The 20,125-nt window shown below is 36.9% G+C and overlaps 1 protein-coding gene across 14 annotated transcripts in view; it reads right to left on the minus strand.

The window, feature by feature from the left end:
* Positions 1-537: 537 nt before the first annotated feature.
* The window catches only part of hdac5 (histone deacetylase 5), a 330,777-nt gene continuing 311,189 nt past the window's right edge, over positions 538-20,125 (minus strand). For all 14 annotated transcript variants that reach the window (XM_043675117.1, XM_043675114.1, XM_043675109.1 and 11 more), the window contains 5 exons: positions 18,009-18,127; positions 14,607-14,740; positions 14,122-14,206; positions 7,344-7,497; positions 538-4,322 (listed from right to left, as the gene is read on the minus strand). In XM_043675117.1, coding sequence (XP_043531052.1) covers positions 4,283-4,322; positions 7,344-7,497; positions 14,122-14,206; positions 14,607-14,740; positions 18,009-18,127 — 532 coding nt within the window. In that variant the 3' untranslated portion in view covers positions 538-4,282. The remainder of the gene's footprint in view (positions 4,323-7,343; positions 7,498-14,121; positions 14,207-14,606; positions 14,741-18,008; positions 18,128-20,125) is intronic.

A 20,125-nucleotide genomic window follows, 5' to 3' on the forward strand; every position in this document is an offset into this window, starting at 1 on the left:
TATCTGACATTTACCTAATATTAATCTATTAATAACTGTATAAATTGGACAGTTATTCCGTTATTGTTACGGCCTTGACTTCTGTTATGTTATATTTTCATTTGTCTTGCCAGCTTGGTATTGCTCTGAACTGGTGAGTGCAGGGCAGCACTTGGGACCTTTTCCTCTCAACACCTCCATAGATCTTTCCACGGGGTCACTGGGTTCAACTCAAAACGGGAACCAGAGATAATTCTTTCCACTGTTTAGTCCAGGAGTGCTGAAGTGAATTGAAGCAGCCTCACTGCTGCCCACTGCAGTCTGGAAATTAAGAGTAGGTCCTCCTTGTCAACCAGCTGAAGAATTTATCAACATTTTGTAATAGTTTCACAGCATCAAGAATTACAAATGAGTCATCAAGAGCCACTGCCCTTGTAGTTTAACAAGATGTTTCTTCCGTCTGCCTATGCGCATGATTTAAGTTGTCAGCATGATAAATGGTGCTGAATATTATACATTGCAAAATATGAGCACATTAGGTGATTGGAGAGACACACATTTTGCCAGAAACAAATAAATTTATTTACACAAACACAAATGTTATAACATGATACAAAATACTGGACTCCAAACAATACAGGAAGGGAAGATGGAGTGACAGAGGGAGAAGGAAATCTGAGATTTACATTAATTTGAATGTGACAAAAATTATAAACAACTCCTACGATACAATACTGTTAATAAATCACTATACATACACTTAGCACTTCACCTAAATACAGACATTAAACTTATTGACAATTCTATTAGTGACACTGGGTGGTGTCAATGGATACAAAAACAATAAAAATGTGGCTTAAATGTAAATTTAACAATTGTTGCAGTTATACATTTGAAAATAAATTCAAATAGATTGTTGCCGACACAGCAAGGAAATGGTTATAGACAGACTGTTTCACCACATTGATACATCCATCCTCCAGTAGATTCTAGATAAAGGCTTTTTACCTCATAGGAACAAGTATATATGAAGGCAGAATAAAATAAACAAGAAAATAATTGTTCCATAGTCAATTATGGTTACCAAGACTGTATTGGTGAAAAGATTACAGCAACACAGTACAATTTAATAACACACGGCATATCTGCACTCTTCTGTGATACAGTGTAATGCAAGCTGTCATTAAAACTTGCTTCTTTATTCCTCCAACAGAGATGTCTATTATAATTATAAATTTAAACACCAAGCTTTGTATACCCCATTGGATAATCTAGCATAAGGAGTTTTGGCGAAGCAAAGTTTGCACTTGCAGAGAATCCTAAAGGGAAATAACGACTGTTAGTCTCCCAGTTTGAATGTTTAATATGAACCAGGTAACTAATTTGAATGGCATTTTCAGTTTTCCTTTTTTTATATTTGATTTGATTTTTCTGTTGAAGGTGCTTGATGGAACCAAAAATATTATGAAGCAAGTCCATCTATCACTAAAATCTACAGGATTGGCCCTGGAAGAAGCATTTTCCAGACACTAGGCACACATTGGAAAAATCAATATTTGTACAGGAAACCCAGTTTCACTGTTTAAAACACATTACTTTCTCCATCTTACAGCTGAGCAGTCATGCTAGATTCATCTTAAACTGTATTTAAAACAATGTAACAGCACAATTTTTTGTACAAACATTAAGATTTGAACAAATAATTTAAACAAACTCCCATCTTCACCCTAATCGTATACATTTATAAGGTCACCATGAAATCCATATTTTATTTCAAATCTCACTAACTTTAGTAATGAAATTGTTACTTTCATCTTGAAAGCTAATACATTAATGCTGCAGCATTCTCATGGTCAGAAAAGCCCATCCAGTGGACCCAAAAATCAAGCAACTTCTTGTTAAAACTTTCCATCACTTCATAAATAAAGGAATGAAAACAGGATTCAACTAAAACTAAAAGGAATGTATGCACAACTGTTACAACTGGAATCTTCAATTGCATTCCAGCCAAGACTTTAACATTACTATATCCACCCAAAGTCATTATTGAAAAAGTTATAGTATTTATCCACCCAAACAGCAGCAAATCTATGAATTTAAACAATATATTCTATATATACAATATTTATATTGTATGTCTTTAAGCCAGAAATGTAAAATATATTTTGTTTACTAAAATACATCAATACCAAGCTGCTTGCGTGAAAAAAACACCATTTTACAAAATTCACGCCAATGTTGCAGATGGCAAGTAAAGCTTCATTCACTGTTGTGAAATGCATGGACTGCACTTGTATTACCTTCTAAGGCCAACCCAAGTACGGCAGCAAATCTTCAGTTAACCTGTATTGAGAGGCCCAGCCCTTCACTTCAAACATTTACAGATTCACTGAATCAATCTTATAGTGTCTGTCTACTGTTTACAACACCAACCGTGTACAACACAGGTCCAAGTCTGTCATTCAAGGTCTCTTTGATGTTATTTTCTGTTTACGTGAATATTGGTTTAACAGCAGGACAAAGTCCACAAACATTCATTCAGTCATGAAGTCTCTCATCTATTTCTTATTTTGTAACACAACATTTTTTCTACTGGTGAACCTAGAAAACCTACTTCTCTATAACCTTTACATGATTAAATATGTACGTTTTTGCACAAACTAATTTGTGAAACTTCTTCATTCTTTTACTAGGGCCCGCAACTTGGTTTCTTAGTCAACTATTTAACCAGGTCTTGCTTATCTGCCAAGGTAATAAAACGTTTTGACCCTTAAAACACTAAATAAACAATTTTTAAAATTTATTGTGTAATGAAGTGGTGAAATCCCGCACCTCCCACAACATCATCTAGTGTCCGACTACTCCAATCATTTGCTTACTGAGCAATCCTCTGTGAGCATTCAAGAAAAAAACGAATCTGTGCAAGTTATACTGCATAGCATATCTGTTCAATCAAACAAAGATTATCAGGGTTATCATTTTGCTTCCAATCAGGGCACTTAATGCCACAATTTAACAACCGCTGTACCTGCATTATTAAAAGCCTATTAACTTAATTAGTTTGCTTTCTAGTTTTGGAAAGGCATTAAGATAAAACATACATCATTAACGACCTTCTTGATTAAAATACATGAATTGAATTCTACCAATTATTAGATGCTCAAATTAAACGCTACTATTCATGAAAAGAAATAGTTAACAGAACATCTTAGAAATTCAGCTGAAAATATTCCAAAGTTAGACCTACAGTCCAAAAATCTCTGGTTCTCCTTTCCAGTTGAACCACAATACAAAAGCAAACAGCAGACCACCTTACCCAGCAGAAACTGAAATCTCCTTAAACACGTATTAAGGAGATACTTTTAAAAAAAACACAAAATAAACATTTTCAGAATACATAAACAATAAAATTGTATGAAAATTATATCGAGTTAACCTCTCTTTTTAAATTTAAAGCTTTCAAGGTAACAAAGAACAAGGGAACCAAATTAGGCTACTTCAAATAGCAACCAGAGAACCTCAAAAGATATACATAACAATATTACAAGACTATTTACACAACTAAACAAAAAACAAAAATCAAGATAACAATTGGTCATCAGCTAAATTCACAAATAAAGTTTAAGAAATATTACAAAAAAGAAATAAATAAATCAAACCTAAAGTTTATACAGAGAGGGGTATTGTTCATCAATGTGATTAAAAGTAGCTGAAGATTTTTAAATCGGGTGATCATGTCATCTTTGACTATGTTCCAAAAACCAACAGCAGTATTTCACTGATGTAAATTAAGGCATTTAAAAATGAAGTTGTGAGTTTCAACTACTTTTTTTTGAAAAAGGCACAAATTTCCTTTCAATTCTCATGACAAAATTATTATGCTGCTTCCTCTCCATCATTTTTTCTTTCCTGCTTTTCAACATCCTCTTGGAAGCAGACTTATCAACTCTTATAACCATTTCAAACGTTCACATCTTACCACTGCACTTAGGCTAGAGATCTGAAATCAAAGCCTCAAGTGTTTTGTAACCTTTAAAACATTATTCTCCCTTAAGGGAGAACAGATGAACTTTGAAGAAATACAAAGCTGCGGTGTCCCTTTAAACTCTTCCAATTTCAGGTCTTCAAATACAGACAGATTGGCTCGTGAATCTAGCTTGAAGACTAGATGTTTTTCACAACAGTTCAAGTTCAATACAATAACACTGTCAGAGGCAGACAATGGACACTGTATGTCTGATAGACTTTAAAGGAGGTTACAAGAAAGATTCACACAGGTGACAGTAATATGACCATTGGCACTTTACATTGCTGGCTCTTCTTCCATTGGTTCATCTCCCTGCCTATATAAAAAAACACAAAAATAAAGAGTTTTTTCTAAATCTTACCATAAAGGGGATCAGAAATAGAGATCTACAAAGTTTCCAACTATTTTAACTATTACGTTTACTCACTTTTTTTTCAGGTAATTTTTAATTTCAGTTTGTTTCTCAAAATATCTCTGGAAATGCATCATATTTAGTTAAAAATCCAGCTGACCAGTGAGGAAAAACAATATTGTATTGATGTATATCAGGGAAAATTCTAACTAAGAAATAAACATAGCACACTTGTATTAAATTACTCTTTTTCTGATAGCAAAAACGCAAAGTTTAAACTTATTTAGATTACTTGTATAAATATTGTTAGACAGGATAAAGAGTGGAGCTAGAAAAAGCACAGCAGGTCAAGTAGCATAGGAGGAGGGGAGTTGATGTTTCAGGTCGGAACCTTTCATCAGGACTTGGGGGAGGGGAAGGGGGCTGCGAAATGAATTGAGGAGGGGGTTGGAGCTGGGCAAAAGGTGATAGGATGGTGATGGGTGGATGCAGGTAGGTGGCGGCTGTGACTGGTGAGTGGAAAGGGTGGAGTGGATAGGTGGGAAGGAAGACAGAAAGATAATGTTTGCTTAAAAGGGGCAGGGTGGACAGGGAGGGCTCGGCCTGAGATGAGGTGGGAAAGTGGAGAGATTGGAAGCTGGTGAATTCTAAGTGAAGGTCATTTGGTTGTAAGCTTACAATGCAGAAGATGAATATTATTAGACACCAAAGAAAGATCACACATACAGCCTCCATGGGTAATTAAAATTTTATGGCAGCTAGAAATGGAAATTTCAGGTCTAATCATAAAGTTTGTTTAATTCTGGTACAAGAAGGTAGAAAATTTTAATTCTTCTTCCATTAAAATTGACAAGATATGCAGTAACTTGAATAAATCATGAAACAAAGTGGGTACATAAAACTGAAAAAAACCCCATCAGATTACATTTAAGCAATTTTGAATTATGAGTTTGAATTTAACCCGGGGAATAAAAATAAACCTGAAAATGAAGATTATACGATTATGTTATGGTTAAGAACTGAATAAATTCAAATGAACTCTGGTAAAGTCTAGTGCAGGGCTGCCATAGAAAACAGACCAGCGGACACATATGTAGTTGACAAAGTTACAGCTTTGCAGGCGAAGTACTTTAAGGTCAGAACTGATAGTTGTTTATACATGGTATCACATCTGGAACTATCAATTATTCTATTTATACAATGAAATCAGTGCTGAGAAATGCCAGCAAATATTAAACTTTAAGGTTTCAAAGTTAACTGTACATAAACCAATCCAATCTGTAGTTTTTGACAGGTACTGAAACCGAGCTGGAAAGTGGCTTCCTATCACGAAGCCTTAATTGTTCAAAAATGGCTCTTCTGATAGGTCAGAAAGGCATTTCAGTGATTAGCTAAGTTTAGCACAGACTAGTAAGGTCCCAGGCTTGACCCCAGTCTGTTATCTGATCTCAGCAGGAAGGGTTATAATAAATCAGTCACTCTGTTTTTGGGCCATGGAATGGAAAAATAAGTAATTTCTGCCCTTGACTGATATTCTGTGACCAGTTTTATAAAGTGCAAGTGCTCAAACTTTGAATGAAGCTTGGTTAAGCACAGCTACAACGATCAATGTGAGGACAAAAAAATGACAAAGTGATTATTTTCTGAAAATTACACCATTGTTGAGAGAATTAATATGGGGGTTGAAGAATGAAAGCTTGTAAAATTTGCCAATTAATAATTGGTGCAACTTCAATAAGTCAGGCTCTAAATAAAGTTCAATTCTAAATAACAATTTGATCACAAATCCAAAGCAGTATCCACATCCATAAGGGCTTGTGAGAAAGCTGCATAAAAAATGCTTCTCAAAATCCCTTTCTCTGCTGTTGAAATGGTACTGAAAGAGGTTGCCAAAGTGCACACACTTTCTGAAGAGAATGCAGACATGCTGCTTATGAAGCAAATGAATCCTGAACATGGTTTGTCATGGATTTATCTCCAGATCTGCTGCTGGCTTTGCCACTTAGCAATGGTTTTTGATTTAAGAATATTCCATGTTTACAAGACATATTCCTCCCAGGAGAAAGTGAGGACTGCAGATATTGGAGATCAGAGCTGAAAAATGTGTTGCTGGAAAAGCGTAGTAGGTCAGGCAGCATCCAAGGAGCAGGAGAATCGACATTTCGGGCATAAGCCCTTCTTCAGCAATGAGGAGGGTGTGTCCAGCAGGCTAGGATAAAAGGTAGGGAGGAAGGACTTGGGGGAGGGGCGTTGGGAATGCGATAGGTGGAAGGAGGTTAAGGTGAGGGTGATAGGCCGGAGAGGGGTGGGGGTAGAGAGGTTGGGAAGAAGATTGCAGGTCAAGAAGGCGGTGCTGAGTCCGAGGGTTGGGACTGAGATAATGTGGGGGGAGGGGAAATGAGGAAGCTGGAGAAATCTGCATCATCCCTTGTAGTTGGAGGAACCAGCTTCCTCATTTCCCCTCCCCCCACCTGAAGAAGGGCTAATGCCCGAAACGTCGATTCTCCTGTTCCCTAGATGCTGCCTGACCTGCTGCGCTTCTCCAGCAACACATTTCCATCTCTGATCTCCAGCATCTGCAGACCTCATTTTCTCTTGAAAGACAGATTTAGACATTTATGCCTTGCTGAGAAGAGCCCTGCTATTATAATTACTCAGGGCTACAGGCCATAAAGCATGGCTATAATGATATCAGGGGAAATAATGAAAATGCTGGTGAACCAAAAGTCAAAATCCTCATATCTGATTCTGTCAAAATTATTATGTTTTTTAAGAGATAAAATCTGATGGTGGGTTGGAAGTCTGATTTGCTGAGTCCTACCAATTGCTTAATGATAAAAACAGATTAGCCTCAAATAAAGTTAATTTAGTGGCAACTCTTCCATCCATGACAGGAATAACCAAGTATACTTTTCTTTTGAAATTAAACTGTGCTAATTACTTAATATTATCTAAAAACACCCCCAGAATTTCGTGACACGTTACCTGGCCTCTGGTTCAGAATTGCTTTGTGCAGTGTCTACTGACAGAGAGGCTAATGCTGTAACAGTTTCTGCTTCTTCTTTTTCATGCTTTTGGGCTTCTAGCAGCGAGTAGCCTACAGTAGAAGTATAGCGCTTCACCGAACTCCAGTGTTTACCTGAAAGTCAAATCACAACGGCTTGGAATACTTGTTAAATTCTTAACTTATACGAACAACTATAATGAATATACAGTGTTACTGTCCAATGCTGTGAACAGATATAAAATATGACAACAATATACCATGCAACAATTACACAACCATTCTTTCTTGAGTAAATGTAGAGAAGGCACTTCAGAGAAATTCTACAATAATTGCAGATCACAACAGAGTCTGATCTTTTTGTCAACTAATCTCTGCGCATGCCTACTCTGTTCTTTGTGATTGCATCATTAATCTATTCTGGGATGCTGAGGCAGAGGGCAGCTAACTAATCGAATGACATACACTGGCATGCTGGTTTACCAGTTAATCCACTGAGAAGGCCTACACCACAGGATTACAGAAGGGTAATAAGGCAGAATGAGACCTCTTGGCTCATCATGTGTGCATCCATTCTCCAAATAAGTATCAAAACATTCTCCCACCTCTTCCCTATACTGTTGCACATTTAAAAAAAATTAAATAACCATCCAAAGTCCACCTGAATACATCAACTGAATTTGCTTCCATCACATTTCCAGGCAGTGCATTCCAGACTTGAATCACTGGTGTGAAAAACTTTTTCTCACCCAATCATACCCTCTGATTCTTGATCCTTTTATGATTGGAAACATTTCTACTCTACCCAGCCCCCTCGTGATTTTGAAAACCTCTATCAGATCTTCTCTTAGCTATTCTCTCTAAGGAGGACAGACTGACTATATCCTCCCCATCCTCATAACTGAAGCTTCTCGTTCCTGGATCCATTCTTGTAAGTCTCTTCTTGCCAATCCATTCGCATTCTTCCTGTAGTGTGACAATGGAACTGAACACAATACTCTATAGCAGACTATGGGACACTCGGCTCAGTTGACTGGACAGCTGGTTTGCAATGCAAACTATCACCTAAAGACAGGTTCAATTCCTGCACTGGGTGAGGTTACCATGAAGGACCCTCCTTCTCAACCTCTCCCTTCAACTGAGATGTGGTGACCCTCAAGTTAAACCACCAACAATCATCTCCCTCTATTGAGTGAGCGGCCTTATTGTTCAGTAGGACTGTGATGACTTTACCTTTTAATCTAGCTAAGGTCTAACAGTTGTCCTTTACAAGTTTAGCATCAGCTCCTTGGTCTTGAAGTCAACGTTCCTATTAATAAAACCCAGAATACTGTATGCTTTACTAACTGCTCTCTCCACCTGTCCTTCCACTTTCAGTGATCTGTACATATATATATATATACTGCTCCTGCACCCCTTTCCAACGCTACCCCTCATGTTATTTCATATATTCGTGTACTTTCTAACAAAATGCATCACCTCGTACTACTCAGCATTGTATGTTATTTACCTACTTTCCGTCTACTCAACCAACTTATTTGATGTCCTTTTGATTTTTTAAGTTGGCCCTGTGCAAAGTTTAAAATGCTGTCAAGTTTTCTATCATCTGAAAATGTTGAAATTCTATCCTGGACATCAAAATTGATATCATTAATATTTGTTTGGAAAGGAAGGATCTTAGAACTAAACCTTGCAGAACTCGAAGACAAACCATCCGGCCTGACAAATATCCACTGATCGCTATCTGTTTCTTATCATTCAGTGAATTTTGTACTTATTTTGCTACCTCCTATTCCATGGATTAAACTTTTCTTGCAAGTTTGTTGTGTGGCACTGTACTGAATCTTCTGGAAGTTTATGTATCATTAGCATTACCCTTATTAACTTGGTTACCTCTTCAGAAAATGCTAGAAAAATAGTGAAAAATAATTCCCCTTCAGAAATCCATACTGGATCTTCTGAATGAACCCACCTTTTCCCTGTGACTACTAACTCTTTCCTAAAGAATTGTTTCCAAAAGCTTCTCCACACTGACTGGTCTGCAATTGCAGGGCTTGTCCTTGATAGGGATGCCAGTGGAGGAACAATGACGGATATTTCTGTGGATAATGCAGAAGTTGCAGAATCATTCATTCCAAAAAGGAAGAAAGATCCTAGGAGGAGGCATGGGTGACTGTGGCTGACGAGGGAAGTTAAGAAACATATAAAGTTAAAAGAGAAAAAGAATAACATAGCAAAGATAAGTGGGAAAACGGAGGACTGGGAAGCTTTTAAAGAACAACAGAGGATTACTAAGAAGGAAATACGCAGACAAAAAATGAGGATTTGTTCCCTTAGGGTTGAGAGGCTAGTATCATTATTGGATCACCAAATTTCTTTTATAATGCCCCAGTTTTCAAATGATGGCAAATAATCTTGGATCATTACTGTTGGTAATTCTCAATTAAAACGATAGCATGACAAAGCTGTCCTTTTAAATTATAACCTTTGCTCATCATGCAGTGTAATATACATTCAAATTAGACATAAGATGCTTTAAATCACTCATTATTGATTTTCCTCACATTATCAGGTTGTATCTTGTGATTTAAACATATTTAATGCCAGTAGGACCCTTTCATTTAATTGTAACAGTATGCTGAGCTTCCCACAAGCTACAAAGGTTTGCCTCATCAATATACATTCACTAATAGAAATTTTATTTTAAATAATGTATCTCTATTTATAAATGATTCTGTACAAACAGAGTTGGAGTGAGAAAGACGCTTCATTTGCAGAAAATTTGAACTCTCATTGTATAAGGAAGGATTTGCTTCGCATGTAAATAAGAAATGGGTTGCTAGGTAACCAAGCTGCTGGATTTTAAGGTGCAAGGTGGAGGCACCACTGACAGCAAATAAATGAGCTCCAGGACACTTCTTTTTCTCATTATTTCAAATTTCATAAATGTTTCAAGGAAGTAAAAACAGAAAAAAAAATTTTGCTTCCTTATTTTTAACATTTATGACTGATCAGCACTGTGAAAATTTCATTGAAAGGTCTAACCATTATTCTTACAATATATCATCATTCAATGTATATTTAGTTACCAATGTCTTAGTGGATGCCATCTATGGAATAACTTTGCAATTGGTATGGGTTACACAAAGAGCATCATACAGCCTAGAGTCTGAGGATAATAGAGGAACAGTCAGTTCAAACTACTCAGATATTGCATACAGGATAACACAGAGATTGGAGTGTAAAATATTTTAAATAAATTTTGTGAAGATTACACATAAATGTTGAAAAAATTCACAAGAAATGAAGTGTTTTGCTTCGCTCAATTCCCTCTGGTCAGTTCATTTGTGATTGGATCTGTGCATGGTGTAAACCAGTAATGCAGATAATGAAGGTAAGCATGCAGGTACAGCAGGTAGTGAAAGCGGCTAATAGCATGCTGGCCTTCATAACAAGAGGGATTGAGTATAGAAGCAAAGAGGTTCTTCTGCAGCTGTATAGGGCCCTGGTGAGACCACACCTGGAGTACTGTGTGCAGTTCTGGTCTCCAAATTTGAGGAAAGACATTCTGGCTATTGAGGGAGTGTAGCGTAGGTTCATGAGGTCAATTCCTGGAATGGCGGGACTACCTTACACTGAAAGACTGGAGCGACTGGGCTTGTATACCTTTGAGTTTAGAAGACTGAGAGGGGATCTGATTGAGACATATAAGATTATTAAAGGATTGAACACTCTGGAGGCAGGAAACATGTTTCCACTGATGGGTGAGTGCCGAACCAGAGGACACAGCTTAAAAATACGGGATAGACCATTTAGGACAGAGATGAGGAGAAACTTCTTCACCCAGAGAGTGGTGGCTGTGTAGAATGCTCTGCCCTAGAGGCCAGTGGAGGCCTAGTCTCTGGATTCATTTAAAAAAGAGTTGGATAGAGCTCTCAAGGGTTATGGAGATAAGGCAGGAACAGGATACTGATTAAGGATGATCAGCCATGATCATATTGAATAGTGGTGCACGCTCAAAGGGCAGAATGGCCTACTCCTGCACCTATTGTCTATTGATATGATCACAGCTGATGATATTACTGGACAAATAAGATCCCAGATTGAAAGCTGGCTTGATGGATCGTGTTTTGTTTTGGTTTTAACCAAAAGACTTAAATGAGAGGTGGTCTCTTACTGAAACATAAACACACTATATTATAGATTTTGTTTTAACAATAAAACCAAATTTATTAATCAAAGAAATGAAGGTAAATGCAAGAAACCAAACTTTATTTTTATAATGCAAATTCAAAGAGCTTTAAACACAGTAGAATTATAATTTTATATAAAATTATAATCTCATCCCACTTCTTTAAAATTTCCAAAACAATGACATTCCTTGTACAGGATCCAGAAGCAACCATTGTACAATACTTGCACCACAGGAAAAAAAACTCATCCTGACACCTTGATAGGCTTAAGGTAATCACAACTTCAACTCCTAGACTGGAAATGCTGTTAGACTCTTTCTGGAGATACCATACACCTGATCTTCAACGTATTCAGTTTCAAGTAACCTCTTGAGGCTTTTATTCCAATACTTCTGGTTTGGGACTATCATTGACGCCTTATTTTAAGGAAATCTAGTTTTCTATAACCTTCTCAGGAACACTGCTCTACACCACCATCTCCATCCAAGGATTTTACAGAACAAAAATAAGTAAAACTACAAAAACGTCTTTCCTTTTAAGCTATGAGTGCTCTCCGAAGTCTAAAAAATCCCAAAGTCTAGAATTTCTAATAGTAACCACTTAAAGTATAGTGGTTACCTTGCTAAATTGGAAAATATCCCAAAGTAAACAAAATGCCATCAGTGCTGCCAAAGTTGCTCTCACAAACTGTTTAAAACAAATCAGCATGGCTACAGAAATACACACAAGTTAAATAACAAGTTTGGACACACAGAAATCCCATACATCCTAATCCAAACTTAAAACAAATGATATTAAAAAAAACAAGGGAGCAATGTTTGTAGTTCTCCAGTGTTCTGCCACTTTCTGAGTTTTGGGAACACTGGAGACTTGCAAACCGAAATCCTACAATGGCCTTGCAATTGCCATTCTTACTTCCTACAATATCATTGCAATCCTGGGACCTCCAGTCACTTTACAAACCAATAATCTATCCAATGGTCCTTCCTCATCAATTTTTAACCCTTCTAGCCACAGTTTCTTTCTCTGTCATCATGACCTGTGTTGCATCCACCTCCTTCATAAAAACAGATGCAATGTAATAATTTAATTCCTCAGCTATGTCCCCTGCCTCCATGTTTACATCCCCTTTTTGATCTTTAATCGGCCTTAGTCCTTTTACCACTCTTTTTCTATTTATGTGCCTATAGATGATGTTGGGGTTCTCCTTCATGATGGCTGCAGCATTTTCCCATAATTCTTTGCTTCTCTAATTTGATTTTTAACCTTGTTTCAACCTTACGTATCCTTCTCAGTCTTCAATTGTATTTTTTGATGCTTGTTCATAAGCACATTTCTCTTCTTTAATTTGTAATCTATGAGCTTTGTTATCCATGGAGCTCTGGATTTATTTGTCTTTCCTTTCCCTTTTGGAACTTTCTTGTACCTGAATCACTTTCTTTAGATAGCCCATTGGTCAGTTAAAGTTTGCCATGCCTATCTCTATTCTGGCCTTATACTTAGTAAGAATGCTAAGTAATAATGCCTTCATTCAGCTCAGCCTCCACAGCACTATAAATGTTAAGTTTGGAATAACGCAGGACCATTTTCTGGTTGGTTGAATACATTCACTGAGTCTCATGATAAGTACAGCTCTACTGCCTGTAAAGCACCGATTTTACTGTGGAGAAATACCTTAAGCGTAGGCAGATTTGGAACAAGAACTTTGATTTCCTGATGGATAATTGCTTCAGCAGTGTAGAAAGAAACACGCACCATGTCAATGCAATAGTCCTGACACAGCTGACTCCTGAGAATTTGAAACTTTTGGTGAGCAATTACCTGATGTCTGGAACCCTCTGAGAAAGTGCTCAACTCGGAGTTAGAGTTGAAGGGTTATGACTGACTTAGCATTTATCAAGAGAAAATGGAGGAGTGAAAACGAATCTGACTCCTGTGAAACTGGTTAAACTGACCTCTCTGATTCACTACTAACTCACCCCTGTGACCATTAGAGGAATATCTAACTGACCTGATCACACTTTCTGGCTCCTGCCAATTGTAATCTCTCCCCCCACAACTGAACTATACGTGTTCCCTGTCACCTGTGAACACAAAACAAGGATAGTCTGCTCCACCATTCAATAATGTCACAGCTGATTGGACTAATCTGATTTTGTGGCTTGCAATATTCTCTGCAATTGATGGTCTGTGGAGGTCAGGAAGGCAAAAACTCATACAAACATGCTGAGCTTTCAGAACAAATACCAATGACCTACCAGGTTGTTTACACTCACTTCTAGTGGCTTAAGTATGGAGAGAACACAGCCCTTGAGGATGTACTGTGCACTGTGGCAGGCAGCATTTTTGGTTAAGTTTTTTTACAACATTCCTCCCCAAGTCAGGACTTTCAGTGCTGGCAGCATTGTAATGTAAAGTTGGCATTAAGGAACAGCCATTTTAGAAGTGGCTCAAAACTTGAAAGTATATTTTTTAACCAGCATTATTGTCAAACAGTCTTATGACAGATATTTATTACATCAATGTGTTAATAAGCGGTTAGGTTATGTGCAATGAGACAACTTACTCTGAATTTCTATAACTTTTTCTAGTGATGCAACAGCATTTGTGTTGGGTTTTTGTTGAAGTATTTCTTGTGGAAGAGGATCAAGCTAGGGAATAAAATAAATAATACATTATTATAAACAAGCATTAATTACGCTACTATTGCCTGGAAATAAATAACCTTGTGACTTCTATTTTCCACTTTCAAAAAGTGAGATTTTAAATTATAAGAGTTATTGCTTCCACTAACTGAATTTGTAATGCATTCTTGATCATCAAAATTCTCGGTATGTACGTTAACAAAAGAAACTGATTGGAAAAGTTTAAATGTCCTAAAGACACAGTGAGATTTTAGCTGAATCACTGAAATGTTAATGACATTATTTACTTAAACTACATTCTACACTCCAATATATCAAGCATGGATTGTCAGTTTAGCACCTATGCCTGTTAAGTTAAAGTAGAATGTTTACAACATGGTCTGGTTTTGATTTTGACTGTACATACCTCATTACCCAGCAGGGCTGAAACACAGGACTCGGATGCATCACAGATGGCAGTGAGATCATGTCCTCCTTCCAAAGCAAGAACCACACGTCCTGCAGCCAGCTTCATCAGCTGTTTGGTCAGGTAGCCAAAACCTAAGAAATAAATATATATTAATCACATAAACTAACATTATGAAGAAAATTTCTTCTCCCTATTTTCTGCACACAATCATTTTGAGAATGGTAAACTTGGAAACACATTCTATCATGAAATTATCTTGAACATAATTTTAGGATAATTAAAACCATAGAGCAATGTAAATTAATTCTATTTCCCTAATTCTTTGAAAGTACACCTGTTATGCATATTGTCATGTTCATGTTTCAAACTTACAGCCTTTATATTTATTTGATAAGGTCAATAATCAGACATGGAAATCCTTTGAAGATGTTTAGACTTTTGCTGTGAAATGTCAGTTCATTATCATTAGTCTCCTTCCATCTACAAATGCTGCACACAAACTTCCAAGAATGATTACAGGTTGCTGTTTTGACTTTGATGCCTCTTCCCAAACCATTGCAGCCATTGGTCATAGTGAAAAGTTTTTTCACACATTGTTGGCTTATTTCTTATTAGTAGTTTAACATTTACACTAATTATTGCAAATCTGAAGCTAAATGATTACAAAAATAATTTCAATTGCATGGAGTTATTCTCTTAAATTTCCAAGTAGTGTCTGAATTTCAACAACTTAATTTCAGTAAAGAGAAAATGAAGTCAGCATTGATTTTTGTTCCATTCTATTGCTTGAATTATGATTTAATTTTGTACTTGTCACAACTTCAATAGTTTTCCAGTCTTACCACGTACAGCCCATAAATCTGGGTGCTGAAAGGTAGTGGGATCAATTATTTCCCAAAAGCATATAACACTACAAGCACATTGAAGAATGTGGATGTCATTTAATTGTACATTTATATCTGCTGTAGTGGGAAAGATCAGAGGATGAAAGCTAATTGATATTGATCAAGCTATTCCTTTTTCTGCCATATAAATAAGACAAGCTTTTCCACAAAATTTGATTTATGATAGACTCTTAAGAACAATGAAAAATGTAAATAAAAAATAAGGTTTCAATTCCCTATTATGCGGCAAAGTAGTCAGAAAAAAAAAGTCCTGCAGTATTACACTTTCAGCCTGAATTAAATGGGATTCCTCATGGTCTTTTTTTTGAAACCACTTAATAGCTATTTTGTTGTTATACTGATACAGTTCTTTCAAATCTTTTCTCTTTCAGAATTAAATCAAAGATAGTGAAAGAATAGAAAAAAAACTAGCATTCCACCTTTATAAAATGATCTATTTAATATTACAAAAAAACTGTCCTGTGTGCATTAACCTTGTTAAGTAGGAGCTAATATAAAATGAATAGTAGTTCGGTAGCACAGTGGGCGGCACGGTAGCACAGTGGTTAGCACTGCTGCCTCACAGCGCCACAGACCCGGGTTCAATTCCCTCCTCAGGCAACTGTCCGTGTGGGGTTTGCACATTCTCCCCGTGTCTGCGTAGGTTTCCTCCGGGTGCTCTGGTTTCCTCCCACAGTCCAAAAATGAGCAGGGTAGGTGAATTGGCCGTGCTAAATTGCCCGTAGTGTTAGGTGAAGGAGTAAATGTAGGGGAATGGGTTTGGGTGGGTTGATCTTCGGAGGGTCGGTGTGGACTTGTTGGGCTGAAGGGCCTGTTTCCACACGGTAAGTAATCTAATCTAATCTAATCATGAACATAACTCTTTTGTTGTTAGCAACCTATTGGGTGCAAATGGAAAAGGCTCAACACTACACAGTGCACTAATGACCATATTCAACTCAGGTGTCTCTGTACAGCCACTTTTGTATCAACAGTTTTTGAGGTTAGATTCTTGGAGATCAGCAATGAATAATAGCTCCTGTTAATTATATAACTGCCAAACAAAAAAGTCTCACCTTGAATTTGAGCAGTGAACTAGAAACTGTAATGTTAATGGCAGCAAACAGATTTTGCATGTCAGGCACAATTCTAAAATTGGCACATGTTTGAAATTATGATTCAAATTTATATTCTGATTTTTTCCAAGTTCTCTATCTTATTTTAGTCTCTGTGCTGTGATACTCAAAGTTTAATTATACTTTTAAAATTGAAGTAGTGCAATAATTTAAAAAATGTACATTTAATTAGGCTTTAGTTTTTTTAATATACTCAGTCAAAAAGAGAGCAATGTATTTATTTATTTAAATGAAATCAACTTGGGCCATATATATCTTTTATTTTAGGGCTAAACAGTTTTAACTGGGTGTGCAGGCTTAATTTGGAATTTTCCAATTGTAAATTACATTTTAAAAAGAAATTGAGAGAATTTTAATTAATTGGGTGCAAGATAATTTCTAAAGTATAAGTATAGAAACATCATTCAAATTTTGAAAGTTGAAAAGAGAATTACTGTTTCAGGTACTCTGTCGCCTGAGGTGATAACAAAAATGCTTAACTCTGCATATTAAATATTTCTTTAAGGTTGGAACCCAGGATTGATAAGATTCTCATTGCCTCCAGAAATGTAATGAAAGTGATTTAAAGCATTTTTTTCAAATTGTGGAGGAACCACAAAAACACTGACAGATATGGGTGGCATGGTGGCTCTGTGGTAAGCACTGTTGCCTCACAACACCAGAGACCCAGGTTTGATTCCTGCCTCAGGTGACTATGTGTGGAGTTTGCACATTCGCCCCGTATCTGCGTGGGTTTTCTCTGGGTGCTCCAGTTTCCTCCCACAATCCAAAAGATGTGCAGGTCAGGTGAATTGGCCATGCTAAACTGCTCATAGTGTTAGGTGCATAAGTCAGGGGCAAATGTAGGGGAATGGGTCTGGGTGGGTTACTCTTCGGAGGGTTGGCGTGGACTTGTTGGGCCGAAGGGGCTGTTTCAATATTGTAGGGAATCTAATCTAAAGAAAACCCACCCTAACGTTTGAAACATATTTTCAGACTCCCAAAGGGAGAAATGTGCCATGATGCAGAAAATATTTATATATCCATTCATCCATTGCGTCTGCCCTGTGGAAAATGCTAACAACTCAAGTCTCAGTTAAAATACTTAGAATTTTCATGTCCAGAGCAACTTCTATGAGGTAAGCTACAGCAAATCTAATAAGTTAAAGCCATTTTTTTAATAATGGGAGTGATTCACCTTTAGAGAGTTCAAATTTTCCGAACTAACTTTCAGAGCTACTGCTTTGGTTTCCCCTCATTGGGATCGTTGAGAGTAGGGTCCATACTCCTCCTTTCTGGCTCAGTCAACAGCATTACCAACGAGCCAGTGGTCAGTTGGTCTGAACATGAAGGCCTAGCAAAGTAACTTTCAAGATCCAAATTTTGGTGTGACAACTTACACTTAGCTGTCGCAGAGTATCCACCGAGTGGTGAGGGATGGCCTTCCACAGCATCAAAGCCAGCAGATACCAGCACAACGTCAGGAGAAAATTCATTGGCAATGGGCATCACTACCGTCCTAGAAAACAAAAAAAATCAAGTTGCATAGTTCTGGACTGCAGATAAACACAAATGCTTCACATTCAAAGGTTATATATAGCTATAATTGAAAGTGATGTAGGAAGCACTACCTTGTCTCCAGAAACTTTACTACTAACCATGAAAAAAAACCTCCTCCGACCATTCAAGTTTAGTTTAATTCATTCTTGGGATCAGGATATCACTGGCTATACCAACATTTATTGCCCATCTCTTTCCAATTTATCTCACTGGAAAAGAGCTTACTTATTGTTCATTTTAAGTACTAACAAATTGTACTGTATAGGTTTAATTTTTGATAGCTTTCAATTCCAGTCCATTCAGATTTATAAAAGGGACACTGTCTCATTAATGCCACTCAGGAAGCAGTTTCCTTAAACTCAAGAATGAGTTCATACCCATGAAGCGATTGAACAGTAGGTGGTCACTACTCACATTTAAGTGACTCTAGACTAACAAATAACACATGCCCATATGGTGTAAACTTTAGTCCAACAGCATTTATCATCAAATGTATTGGCACCGTGGCATATAGAAAGCACATGCAATTCTGGCAGTTGTGTGCCAAATGTAGATTTGTTTTCAATATGTCAAGCAATCAGTTTTAAAGAAAGTTCATTCTTTATGTAGTTTTCAATGCAGGAGTTAATTCAACATGCATAGCTTAAATAATAAAATAATACTCTAAATGCATTATATAGCATATCATGGTGCCAAATTATCCAGTAAAATTCCAAATCAAATCTTGTTCTCTACCAAGTTAGCTGGTCTAAATTATGCCAAGTAGAAAGTCACTAGAATTTGCCTCAATGTCTTCAAGCTTAGGTGGGAGCCAGGAATGCAAAGAGATTCTGTTGGGCCTTCAGTTCCCATTTATTGTCCAATCTATTTTAAATTTTACATATGTAGCAGTGAAATAATAACCGGATTCAATTTAGTTGTAATACCTTCCATGGTCATATAGGAATACACATAAAGAATTGTCAGTAACAAAGGCGCTAGTGAGCTAGGAGAACACATGGGACTAAATTACAATGAGTTACCATTTTCTAGGAGAGAAGAAGTCAAACCTATCTACTGTTATCTTCATACCATAGGATTGCACTATATATTAATAGATTTCTAACAGAGCTGTTTTATCATGAGGATGTTTGAACAGACAAATGAGTGCCTATGTAGATATAATCATTCTTTCTCTATAGGACGCACTAAATACATGACGGCAAACACAGTGGAAACATGTCCGGCTCTGCTGCCCCACAGGTTCCTGGAACCCAAAGATAACAAAATCGTGGTCAGTTCTGGTCAATAAAATGAAAGCTCTTATGGCAAGAACAAGGTCCTTATAACAACAGGATTTTTAGAAACAATTACATTATCAGTACTTGTATTAACCTTACTGAGAGCTTACTATAAACATTGTAGAGTCTAAGAAACGCACGTTTTAAAACCAAAAAATGTAGATAAATTTTTTTTCTCGTAACATTCAAAATTATGCTGCAAAATTGCAACAATTCAATTCATCTGCCACCATCCTCGTTATTATTCAATACCTTGTTATAAATGTAGCAAGGTTTGCACCTTTTTTTTGTTTGCAAACAAGAAAACAGCAGACATATGGCCTTTAAAGTCAGTAAAAGTCAGCTGAACTCCAATGATTGAAAACAGCACTGGGATAATTTTCTAACATCAAACAATGATGGCCTCAAAGACAGCAGCTGGAACTACACAAGTGTAAGAACAAACCTAAGTCTACAAAATTTGTGATATGCTGGGTATGCAAAAAGGAAAAAGGGCAGCCTTCTGGATTTCATTATATTCAATTATCTGATCCAACTTCAGCCTGACCCTGTAGCATGCAAGCAACAAAATTTGGCTTCTAGTCTGTTTAGTGTTACCCTGCCTGAGGCTCTTGACCATTTCCTGGAAGCTCCCTTTCCCAAATGTTAGTTCCTTTGAATGAAACGTTTTGCTATTT

The sequence above is a fragment of the Chiloscyllium plagiosum genome, chromosome 33 (genome assembly GCF_004010195.1).
Source record: "Chiloscyllium plagiosum isolate BGI_BamShark_2017 chromosome 33, ASM401019v2, whole genome shotgun sequence".
In the NCBI taxonomy this organism is placed as follows: domain Eukaryota; kingdom Metazoa; phylum Chordata; class Chondrichthyes; order Orectolobiformes; family Hemiscylliidae; genus Chiloscyllium; species Chiloscyllium plagiosum.